Source organism: Mesoplodon densirostris, chromosome 15 (genome assembly GCF_025265405.1).
Source record: "Mesoplodon densirostris isolate mMesDen1 chromosome 15, mMesDen1 primary haplotype, whole genome shotgun sequence".
Taxonomy (NCBI): Eukaryota; Metazoa; Chordata; class Mammalia; order Artiodactyla; family Ziphiidae; genus Mesoplodon; species Mesoplodon densirostris.
The window spans coordinates 50315416-50328436 of record NC_082675.1 but is presented as its reverse complement, the minus strand read 5'-3'; the positions used below and the strand labels follow the sequence as shown (position 1 = coordinate 50328436).

General features: G+C 40.6%; 1 protein-coding gene across 1 annotated transcript in view; it reads right to left on the bottom strand.

Moving 5' to 3' along the window:
- Positions 1–12762: 12762 nt before the first annotated feature.
- The window catches only part of DTNA (dystrobrevin alpha), a 209294-nt gene continuing 209035 nt past the window's right edge, over positions 12763–13021 (bottom strand). Inside the window, exon 22 of the mRNA XM_060119629.1 lies at positions 12763–12780. Coding sequence (XP_059975612.1) covers positions 12763–12780 — 18 coding nt within the window. The remainder of the gene's footprint in view (positions 12781–13021) is intronic.

Sequence of the window (13021 nt, the reverse complement as noted above, 5' to 3'; positions counted from 1 at the left end):
ACCTGTTGATTGGTGTCTGCAGAACAGACCCGTTTTTCTATGGTGATCAGTTGAAGAATATCGTCATTTGTTGAAATGAACCAGTGCCCTTGACTTCTTAGAAGAGGTGAAGGGAATTGATCACAGTAAGTTCTCGGAATGTAAAAAATTAAGATAAACTGCCAGAACTGATATGTTTTTTCATAATGCTTTTCATTCATATTACTATAAATTACTATGTGATTATATTTATATTTTATAATATGACTCAATTTGATCACACAATAAATCTGTAAGGAAATGAAAATAGGCATCCGTACCCTCAATGAGAATTTGGTTGGGAATGAGACGTTAAGTGACCTGCATAGGATCAAATACCCCAGCCTACCATCCTGTTCTCTTAATTCCCAGAACCACGTTATTTTTCAGTGTATCACCTGACTTCATGAAATGTTGACACCAAAACATAGTAATTCAACAGTTGGAATACAATAAAATGATTATATGTCATCCAGAGAAAGATCTGTAAGGTAGATCCTGGTTCTTCAACTCACCCAGTTCTGACCTAGGAAAAGAACAAATGCTGGGAGCATCATCACTTCTTCCTGTGGATCCGAGCAATGACAAATGACACAGGCTGCATTCCTCTCTATCCGCTCCCTCCTCCCTCTTTGTTTTTGGCCTTTAAGACTGATTTTCACTTGACTTCAGTGAAGTGTTTTGCTTAATTCTGTTTTGAATTAACTTTGGGTAAAGCCTGTCTTATCCGTGAAACCTTAATTTCAAAGGAGTTACTTTTCCTTAAGCCACTGTTTTGTAGGTGACAACCAAACCCAAATGTTCTCTCCTTCCATCCATATTAAAAATGTTCACGGTGGTAATGAGTCATCTCATTCAAAAGTGGTTGTTGGAATTCCTGGCCCAGGTAGCTCACTCAAAATCCTTTCTTAACCAAATTTCTGAAGACTCAGTCAAAGCTGGTGAACAGAGAGTAACTATAGGATCCTGTGAAATCCCAGTTAGACAACGAGGTGTCTGAAGTATAACTATTCTGTGAATAACGTGGACCTGCTTTGGGCCATAAAAAGTCTGGTGGCTTCTCACACTTCAAGGGAGTTATTCAGCAAATATTTGTAGATGGTAAACAGCATGACTGGAAATGTTTCTCTTTGGAATTTTATTTTATTTTCCCAAACATCTTTACAAATGTATATTTTGTGGGATGTTGAGTATAAATATTTAAGAGACTCAGTGAAATGCTAGTTCTGAGCACTTCCGGCTTCCAACCTTTTGTTTGTTTTCCAGTGAGAATGTACAGTAATCCATTTCAAGCTCTGGCTTTCGTGGATTTAGACCAGGCTCCGCCAGAGGTAGGAATACCAGGGCAAGAATTAACCAGATTGTAATCTTTGTGCCTGGCAGTCTGATGTCACTTGTAGACTCTGCCAAACTTCCTTTGGAAGCAGATGTTCCTAGAGGGGGAATGCTAGTCACTTATCCTCTTATGTTTGTTCAGTAAGTGCTGATTCGTGGGAAATACAAGGATTTAGGTTATGGTTACAAATAATTCACAAGGGATATATGTTTTCAGAGAGAATAAACATGATTATTCCAGCACATATTTTCCTCTTTCCTGGCATTTCTCATGTTTTAATTCAAGCTTTCCCATCCCCTTCCAGTCAGGGAGGACTTGTCATGTATTATCCTTCCACAATCCAATAGCTCCCATGTCAATCTGTGGGTAATTTACAGATCTTAGTAATATTTTCTAATCACCAGTCTAACATTGAAATATAAACATCAAGCCCTCCTCCTTGTATTTGTAAATGCTCTCTTTTAGCCAAAAAGAGTGGAATTAAAACAAAAAAACCCCAAAGGGTCAGATCTGTTGATGATTTACAAACAAGGAAAACAGTGGGTCCCACCCATGTCAGCACTGTGATAACAATGGCCTTTGGTTGCTATAATGAATGGGTATGTATTGATGCATGTATTAGGAGAATATTGCTACTGATACAAAAATATCAAGATTTTTAATATATATACATATATATGTATATATATTACATTCAAAGTATACACACTATTTGGAACATAAAGCTAAGTAAAACTGATATAAGACTGATTTATACTTGTGTAAGTCTACAGCCCCAGATTTCTTTATTGGCAATTGCTATTGAACTGAATGAGTAATTCTGGTAAGGATGAAAGTTCAGTCAGAGGTGAACTTGAGGCAACTGCTGAAGCATCTCTCCCAGGAAGTGGTGGGGACCTTTCATGTAATTTGTGGTGTGTTCTATAGTTTCTTTGGGTCACCAGAATTTGCTTATTACGTATTTCAAACTTTCAATTTTTTAGAGAATTAAAAAGAAAATATGTTAGAACAAGTTTCTTCCGGAAATTGCACTATAGGGACGTTCTATAATGATATACAAATCCTACTATATGTTAGTAGCTATTCCAGAAATATTGAGGTGGTGCTTTTTATCATTATTTATTATTATTATTTTTTAATCGAACTACAGTTGATTTATAATGTTGTGTTTGTTAGTTTCTGGCGTACAGCAAAGTGATTCAGTTATACCTATGAAGTGGTGCTTTTTATTTATTTTATTTATTTATTTTTTACATCATGAAGTGGTGCTTTTTAAATGGAGAACACAAGCTTTTACAGAATGTATTTGATTCAATAAATGGAAAAATCTCTAAGAGGCAGGTTGCAGTTTCCTCTGTAGAGTCCAAGCTTATATGGTTATTTCCAGAGTCTGTTCCAACACCCCATTGAGATTACAGTGGAGAGAAAGGATAGAACAAAGAAATGGCGAAAACAGGGCTACCTTAGGCCCCTCCCTCTGATCTCATGTCTAAAGAATTTGATTCTGCTCTTAGATGAACTGAAAAATGTCCTCTTTTCAAAGAAATGGGAGGGCAAGTTAATGACCTGGTCAAAATTTCTGAGGTAGCCTCAAGAATATGTGGATTCACAAAGTCAATCACTGCCTTAAAAAAAAAAAAGCAGCTCACTATCAGCTATGCCAAAATTCAACTTGACTTTTGCAGATTCTCCTCAGCATCTAGATGTTTGAACAAGTCTTATCCATAGGTCATCTCATTTCAGAAACCCCCAAAGTGAATAAACCCACGGATGTTCTCATTTTAGTGAATTCTGCAGCTAATATCATCCTGGAGGGGCATCAGAATGCAGTCCTGCTAAACATTAAACTTTTGACTAGAAAGATACCTTCATGGTAAAATAAGCACTTTCTGTTCTCTAAATGTCCCACTGTAGAATATCTTACTTGCTTTACGATGCAGAATTCACCTGAGACTTATTCCTGCCTGATGCTGGAGTGTCTCTTTGCTTGTTTTCTTGGGCTATCAGTCCCTCTGATTTGACTGGGACTGAGACATTTCTCAGGACTCTTGGCTTTCAGTGCAAAACTGGGTCAGTCTCAGGCAAACTGCTGACTCACTTTCTGAGAGGAGTCCTGGCTCTGTTATCAGGTCTTTTGCAGCCCGGAGATCAGCATACAAATCAGCGCCTCCACTTCTCAGAACCAGCATCACTTCCATCTGGCTGTGGAGCACAGGCGTGCCCCGCAACTTCCTACTTCCGGTGCTTACCAGAGTCTATTCCAGATAGACTTTCACCTCTTCCAAAGCTTCCATTAAAAGTCCTGGCTGTGACTACTGATATTTAGGAGAGTAGCCTGAGGAATGGTGTGTCTTCCTTATTTTTCAATATCTTCTATATTTATTGCTCAGCTACTTTGTACGAGGCATTGGGTTCGGTGATGTTCTACATGAATGCGGACCCTGCTCACCACCAGCGTGGTGTCTGGTAAGACAAGTAACCAAGCAATTATTTACAAAGCTTAATCCTTTCATCAGGCCAGGCCAGGATGAGGCTACAGTGTTGGAATAAATTCTGTTAGTTTTATACTACTCACCATCACAGATTTGCAATTTAGCTTTATGCTAAGTAGTAATATGAAAAACAACTTTGCCCTTAAAAATTTGTTTTTAAAGGTTATACTCCATTTACAGTTATTACAAAACATTGGCTCTATTCCCTGTGTTGCACAGTATATCTTGTAGCCTATTTTATACCCCAAATTCTGTACCTCCCACACCTCCACATTGCCCTCCCCCCACTCCTCACTGGTAACTACTAGTTTGTTCTCTATATTTGCGAGTCTGCTTCTTTTTTGTTATATTCACTAGATTGTTGTATTTTCTAGGTTTCACATGTAAGTGATATCATACAGTATTTGTCTTTGTCTGACTTATCTCTCTTGGCATAATGCCAAGTCCATCCATGTTGCTGCCAATGGCAAAATTTCATTCTTTTTTATGGCTGAGTAGTATTCCATTATATATATATATATATAGATATATAGATATAGATATAGATATATACCACATCTTTATCCATTCATATGTTGATGGACACTCAGGTTGCTTCCATATCTTGGCTATTGTAAATAGTACTGCTATGAACTTTGGGGTGCATGTATCTTTTTGAATTAATGTTTTTGGTTTTTTTTAGCTATATGCCCAGGAGTGGAATTGCTGGGTCCTATGGTAGTTCTGGTTTTTTAAGGAACCTCCTTAATGTTTTCCATAGTGGCTGCACCAGTTTACATTCTCACCAACAGTGTATGAGGGTTCCCTTTTCTCCACCTCCTGACTTTGTGCTTTTTTAGAAAAAAAGAAAATTGAAGACTGTCCCTTACACCACTTAATGTTTACAGTACGTACAGAGACCCTTACGTACTGTACAATGTACAGTACCTGTACTGTACAGTACTGTACAATGTACTGTACCCTGTACAATGGTGGGAAAAATGTGTCTTTGTTGTTGAACAAGTATGCTCGTTTGTAGTGGACAGTGAGAACTAGGAAGTTATGTTTTACATGCGGTTTTCAGTATCTTTTCTTAGCTTTAGTTTAGGTTTTCTGGTAAAATTATACTCTTCTTATTATCCTGTTAAAATATTTGAATCCTTCTACAACAAAGAGGCTTCTCGGCTCTCTTTGCAGTAGAGGGGAAACATTACTCTTTTCTCATGCACTAACTCCCCAAAGCCAACATTTTTAAAAGGACTATAAAGGATTTTGTTTTTCGGAGGACCATTGTTCCCAAGTTGGCTACAAACCGGGACAAGGTTCTTTCCCTAAGCTGCTCCAGTGTTGGACAACCAGACCTGCCCCATTACTCCTGACTATGCCAGTGAAGTCTTAGGGGAAAGTTTTGGGTTGTGCTGGTTCTTGGTGTATATCACAGTCTTGCTTCAGGATCTGATGTGTTAGAAAAAAATTTGATACTGAAAATCTCTTTTCACGTTTCTATTGCCTCCCAGTTCTCCTTTACTAGCTCAGATAATGTTTAGAACAAAAAATTTGCAAACTTTAATATGTGTTGCTAGAGCAACCAGAAGACAGCAGTAGGACTTAAACCAAAGCCAAGGAATTGAGCACAACTCCTTGGATGAATCTTAGTCTTGACCAATGCCAGATCTAGCAGGGGTGAGGTGAAGTCTTCATAGCCCTGGATAGAGGGAGAAGCCTAATTTCAGAAACTCCTCCGAAAAGTGCAGCTTCTTCTCAGAAGTGGGAAATTTCTTGTGTTTTCCCTCTGTTTCTTGTTTGATGGCATGCCTAGTCTTCTTTCCATCTCAGCCTTGTCTGCAGATATTTTCAGAACAAAGGCAGCTCCCTAGGTTATACTTCTGGAAGACTAAGCACTCCTCAAATGGGTATTGTGAGGATTAAATGTAAATAAAGCAGTTTCTTCTAAAGTTGTAAAGGATTACACAAATGTTAGTTATTTTTTCCCAGTATTTGGAATTTGGGGGAGAAAAGAAAGAAGAAAGAAGAGGAAGAGAAGAAAGGCGAAGGTGTATGGATTTATGTTAATTACAACAGGGCTTTCCCTGAGCAGCAGAATAGTATCTCATTAAAAAAACCCTGCATCCCCAAAGGCAGGAAAAGGTGAGGTATTTGGCTTCAATTGCTTGATCCTCAGTGGGTGGTCCATGCTTCATGCTGCAAATACTGACTTGTCCTCTTTCTCCTTAGAACAGACTAACCTCATGTTGCTTTAGGAAATTCACTGAAACAAAGGAACAAAATACACAAGCTATAGTGTTTTTAAAAAGATTTTTTAATGAAGAAATAATTCCATTCCAAAATATAGACACACAATTAAATAGTTTAATCACTTCAAAATATAACATGTCCCCAGGAGGTTCCAACACACACACATACACACAAAACAATACTTAACAGCAATACAAAAAACCCATACAATAGTAGTTTTGTTACATACCAATGAATGTTGTGAAATCTTTAGTGTCTCTGAACTGGTTATTTCAAATGGTGTCAAATTACAGTAGTCATAATTAAAAATGTCTTATAGTTAATTAGCCTCAGGATGTGATACTTCTGATTTGTTCCCCCCTCTTTTTGGTTCAAAGGTAAAAATGCCCTTTCTTCTGAGGACACGGTGGAGTTCTTGTTTGTGGCTCCTTGAGCGGAATTGAACCAAGGTGATTGCAGCAACCAAAGGCTGCCGGATTTACAACGTCTACCTACAGTTAACAGCCAAGAACTAATAAGGGTGGACAAAGATGATCAAAATAAAAGCAGATGTCAGTGCTAAATTATGATGCAACAGTCTGGCTCATGCATATAAGAAAATACATAGTATATCACAACAAAGGCCAAACTCTTATGTAGTTCAGTTCACATTACTACTTACAAATGAACCTTCCCTGCCTTATAGTAGATCACTCGAGAATCCATTTTTCACCATCTCCAGCACATCTCCCTCTGACCAACCAAATTTACCCCAACTTCCGTCCTGACCAACCACAACTGATTCCTGAATCCCCTACAGTAGATTTCACCCTCCTCCCTCCCTCCATTACATGGCCCCGTGGGGGAGGGTTGGCTGTGTTAGACCAGTGCTCGTTAATAGGCCAACATCTCTAATGGAGGTGGATGTGCAATTCATCGTGGAACAAGAAAGAAACAACCCCCGCCAGACGGAATTGGATCTAATGGACAGGACAGGTGGCACCTGCTGGGTTTGCACTTAGAACAGGCCCCAAAAGTAGATTTGGAGAGCCAAGGAAAGAAACCCACCGCAAACCACAAAAACCCAGAACAACACACGCCATTTTGTCTCGGTTACAGGACAGGGGTGCTTGAGTCTGGTCTCATTGCTGACGTGGAGCTAAGAGAAAGAAAAGGTGGCTGGTTAGTCAGGAATTGGTCATTGGCAGCAGTTTCCAGAGTCCTTGCAATGGCTTTGTACGATGGTTTCGACAACCGTGTGATGGAGTTGGCAATGAATGCTATGACGGGGGAAGGTTATTGGCAGAACAGTTCAAACCTTAGACAAACGTTTTGATGGAGAAACACAAAATGACAACATCTGTCAGCTCGGTCCAGTTGGTGGCTGAATGCCACCTGCAGGGTCAGGGTTCTGAGTTCAGGAACTGCCCGGCTATGATTGAGAGCTGACAGCCATGTAGGTAGCTGGGATGTAGTGGTTTTAAGAACTGAGTATGAGGCACCAGTGGCCACCTGCTCCATCTAGAGAGGCACGGGTTCACAGAGGATGGGCAGTGGAAGAGAGATGAACATTAGGATATCCAACAAAATCCGCAATAAAACCCATCTGTGCAAAGAAATCTGAGAACTGTGCGGTTGTGTCCCTTTGGTGTCAGCCTGTTCTCAGGGACATTTGTCAGGCTGGTTCTCCCGAGGGAAATACGATTAAGTGCATCAGTGGGCAGACTGGGCTCCTTGCTAAAGCCAACCAAGAGCTTTACTATCCCCAAGGCAAGCGATTTTGTTCCACAGGGCAGCCAAGGAGGTGGTTTCTGACCCAGTGCAGAGACATGAACATCTTAGAGCTCTCTGGCGAGGAAGCTGGAAGATGTCAGGATGTCTCTTCTCAGCTGGGCACCCACCAACTACGGACTCTGGGAGGTGGCAGGTTTTTGCCAGCCCTGGAAGCAAAACCGAATAGCTGAAGCTTTGAGGCTTGACTCAGAATCTTTCTTGCTTATTCTGAATAAGGCCTTTTCAGAGATTTTATTACACAACTTTATTCTAAAGCAGTGGTTCTCCAACTTCGGCGTGCATCAGAATCACCTGGAGGGTTTATTCAAACACAGATTGCTGGGCCCCAGCCCCAGAATGTCTGATTCCTTAGGCCTGGGTTAGGGCCTAAGAATCTGCATTTCTAATAAATTCCCAGGTGATACTGACGCCGCTGGTCCAGGGACCACACTGTGAGAACCACTGTTCGAAAATGATGTTCTCTTCTTTCTCTTAAAGGAGAAACAGGAATCCAGGGAAGCTGCCAATTTAAGGATAATGTAGCTACTATGTTGTAGGATGTTTATTTCATCAAATCTTGAAACGAGTAGATTATTTTTTCATGTCCCCAGAATCTCTAAGGGAGGTCTTTAGCGCTCCCCAAAGAGGGACCTCAGAAAGGACCATCGACAGAGACATTCATTCTCCCTTCCTTGTCAGTTCTTTTGCACATTAGCTTTTCACGGAGTGCAAAATCCCAACTCCACTTAGAAGAGCCTGTTTCCTCTCACGTGACCAGAGGAGGCTGCATGCAGAACACCAGGTAGCCAGCTAAGGCAATACACATTCAGAAAGAAAAGGAGGGCGAACGTTTGCAAGCGCACTTTAAGCCTGTACATTTAAAGCTGAAAGGCGTCCAAACGACCTGATAGAGGAACTTGCGGATGAGCGGTGCTGTTAGAAACATGCTCCCTAAAGCTAAACCGAGAGGAACCAGCCCGTGGAAGAGCAGAGATAACTTGAGCCCATTGGGGGTATCTTATGGCACCTGTGGTTTATAAACAGCTTTAGTAATGAGTATTTCAAAACAGAGTTCACAGTTTTTAAGAAGATCTGTGCTGATTTTAAAAACTAGATTCTATATAATTTGAATGTTGCCTGTTTTTTTTTGGGGGGGGGAATATGATCTCTATTTGGAAAAAAATATTTACACTAAACTCTATGGCTGACTGGTTAGAGTATCTTGAAAGAAAACAACCCCAAGATGCAAAGAAGCCCCAAAGACTGGATTCTCCTGGTGTGTTTGGTTCAAGCCTCTGCTCTCAAGAGACTTGGAGACAAGTGCAGACCATGCAGGCCAAGGGCCCTTCTTGGCTTTAGGGCTCTGAGTCTGTACCCTCAGGAACCAAATCCTTCGGGCTTAGTGAGTAATTGCAAGTGGTTGTTTTTCTCCAAAGGCTGTGGAAAAAAAAAAATGTACAGTGTATGTAATCAATTGTTTTTCTAAAATCTCAGAGAATTCAGAAATCAAACTCCTAGCTATAAACAGTATTAATATTATCGTTGTAAACTGACCAGGGTCAATATCATGTGCAAAGGTTTAAGATGCTTGTTAATACTGCCGTTGTGAGTAACAGCAGCGCAGGATTTCAGCCTGTGTTTTCATTTTGAGGCATGAGACATGTTACAGAAGATGTAGCTGATAAGTTAGCTTTGAACAGAAGTCTTTTTTTTTTTTTTCCTTCTCAAAACACACATCTATGAACTACAAATCTGAGAACAAAAAGTTAGCTGCGCTATAGCCAGCAGAACACGTCTTTAGGGGCAGGGGTCTGTCGGGAGCTGCTGCGTGTAGTGGGTCCTCTCTTCTGTGAGGTGAGGCTGCTGCCAGGCTGCCGTCTTCTCCTCTGTAGGGGTGGGTGCAGCTCTGTCCATCACCAGTTCTCATGTTACTTTCATCTGTCTGACTATAGCTTGCCTGGGAATAAGCAATGTGTAATTTTTTTTAAAGATGGTAACTGCTCTCTAAATTAGGGTTATGAAGCTTAGCATCACCCCTTCCCCCCCAACACACACACACACACACACACACACACACACACACCCTCTACTTTCTTCCTCTGACAATCAGGAATGAACGTCCTGGGACACTGTGGGCTACCGCACCTTCTGAAAGAAGAGAGGACAAGAATCCTCCATGCTGAGTCTCTTGCCTAGTGGGTACCTGAGGCGTTTGGAGGGTTAAAGCAACGTAAACAGAAATATTTGTGCTGTCCTTTGGACAAGGAGATGAGAGCACTGACTCACCATCAGAATGCCATGCTAATTAAAAAAAAAAATCCACTTTGTTCTTCCAACCCTCCAATTTCTGAAGTTAGGATGTGGCTGGTCAAGGCACGCAGAGTACCATGTGGCCAGAAGGACGGAAAAGGGACCAACCCAAGATCCGAATGGGCTAGAATGGGATTTTTGTGGACTCTAATTGAGTGCTAACCTTTCTGTGTACTGTTTCTTCTAATGTGGCTAGTTGAAAAGCAATAAGTCAGGTTTCACTCTATTCACTCTTGTTAGTGTATTGGTGAGTGCCTATTTATCTTCAGAGAGGCCTAAGGCTCTTCTTGGGCAGAGGATGGGTCTTCCATGTCTCTGGTGTTTCACTTTTTGCCCTTTAGTCATGTAAGGCTCTGCCTGGTGGATGCCTAATTGACTCTGAGCTGCTGAAATCGGCTTTAGGACCCTTGCAGAAGAGATGCATATACTTTGGGATAATTTCTGGTCTTGTAGTGTAGCCAGAAAGTCCAAACAAATAGATTTCAACAGATGAATTGTTCTACAATTTCAGCTGTTATTTCTTGGCTACACCAAGAAAAATTACAGTAGGGTAAAACTAGGTGCAAAGATGAAAAGCTACTAGTTCCTACAGTGTTCTACCCAGTCTTAAATGAATTTTGTCTGATTTGCTGATTTAGTGACAGGCTGGTTTATATTTAGAGTTCTGTGGGATGCCAGCTAGGTAGGTAAGGATGCAGTAAGCAGCAGAGGCCACAACTGTTTTAACTATTCACTGCCAAACTGGCAACAGAAGATTTAAAAAGGGCCCAAGAACTTTCAGAGTACTGAAATCTCTGGCGTTTATGGACAAGAACCAAATACCACTTTTTATCTGGGTTTATGTCAAGGGCATTTCATTAGGCTTTTAGAAAAGTATATTTTTCTAAGAACTACCTACTGATGTTTAAATAATGTGCAGAACAAAAATGATCAAATTGCTGGAGCTCAGAGAAAGAAAATGCTATGAAAGGAAAAGGCTTTCTCCTTTGGGACTAGATTTGTTATAACTGGACTGAATATTTTCAGAAACAGCTCCTGGGAATTTTTCACTGCAGTCATCATGAATCAGGAGAACATGTGGGGTAGCATTCTCAAATCCAAGGGAGGCAGACTAAAACGCACTCAATAAGATCCTCCCTTTTATACCAAGAGGGCCTCACAGCTCAAAAAATATATTTCATAATATCAATTACACTTCAATTTTTACTTGCTTAATCTTAACCTGAGGACCAAGACAGGAGGTCAGTAGTGCTTGAACTAGAATGTATTCTTTACTAATTGATATGTCATTTAGGAGATATATATCGCTTTTGCAATTTAGCAGCCAGAGTCGAGTTTCCTATCAACTGCACTATTCCATGGGTGGGAAAAGACAGTAGAACTAAAGTGGATACAAGTCCCTGGGACCGTGCATCCAGATGACCGTAAGAGGTGTATTAGGTTTGAAGTGGGACATCTAAATGGCCATTGGCTGGAGCCAGAGAAGCCATTAAGTCTCATGGGACAGTGTAGCTGAAGGTATATCAAATCATTGTACGAAGCTGAGTCCCAGCCGTATTTACACAATTAGAGCAAGCAAGCTAGTTCTGAGTCCCGGGGTCTCTCATACACTCACATAATAATTATAGTCACTCCCAGGGACTGAACTGCTTGTAAAGCACTGAGCATAGTGCTAGGCATGTATGTGTGTGCTCAGAATAAAATGATAGTGCGTCTGCCACTATGTTAAGCTCTTTAAAAGCTATATCTCAGTGAGTACAACTCCTCCATGAGGTAGGTATTGTGATATATGTTGTACAGAGGGAACAGAGGCTCAGAGAAGTCTAGTAGTTTGTCAAAGATTATGCTGCTAAGATTTGATGGAACTCATATTTGAAATCAGTCTATTCGAGTCCAGGGCCTAAGCTTCAGACTACTATAGTGAAGTGATCCTGCCAATCGAGGGCTATTCTCTTTACATTAAAAAAATTACTGAGGATTTCCCATGTATTTAGGTAGATCCTTAAAGCTGGGGGACCACATGCCACAGAAATGATATCTGAAATTAAATTATATCTTGCTGAATTCCACAATGGATTTGAATCAGCTGTTCTAAAACCATAAGGCTGTAGAAGCTTTCCTCTCTGTTGTTGCTTTTTTTGTTTTCTTTAATAACACATGCTTTTGCTTTCACTAGTTAAGGTACACACTTTGATCTTTTGGGCCCTGAATACAGCAGGACTAAGGAGCTGACTCATCTCTGCAAGTGCTGAGCAAGCCTGGACTTTTCTCTCTCAAGTGCTAGAGAGGCTGAAAACTTGGATGCAGTTATGGATCAGTGTTATGGCTTCACAGCTATGAATTTCTGGGGCATCTTTGGTATTATTGAAATTTCTGTGCCAACTTTCCTAATTAATAGAGTAAAAAGTCAACTCCCAAGGTTGCCTGACAAATCTCCACTGGATTATAATGAAATGCTTCATAGACGGGGAAGGAGGATATTTTATCATAGAGAAAACCTAAGAGAGAGTGATTGTGAATATAGGTTACAAGTTATCAGAATCCAGTGTACAGTGGCCATGTTTCCTCCTAAATAAGAGGATACTTACTTGAGAGGAGAGTGATAAAAGGATATTGCATTCAACCTTGCAAGCTGACCTGTGGGTGACAAAGGACACAAACAAGAAAGGTGACATGTCATGTCTGTGATGTAGTCAAGCTGGTGAATTATTTGGTTGGAAGCCATGCAGAAAGACAGAGAGAGAGAAAGAAAGAGAGAGACAGTCCAAGGAATGAAAGTAACTTTCTGGCCCATCCAATAACCATACGCTCATAGAGCAGTCAAGGAAAACCACTTCGACCTTCTCCAGGGCATATATCTTGAGTGGGGACACACAGG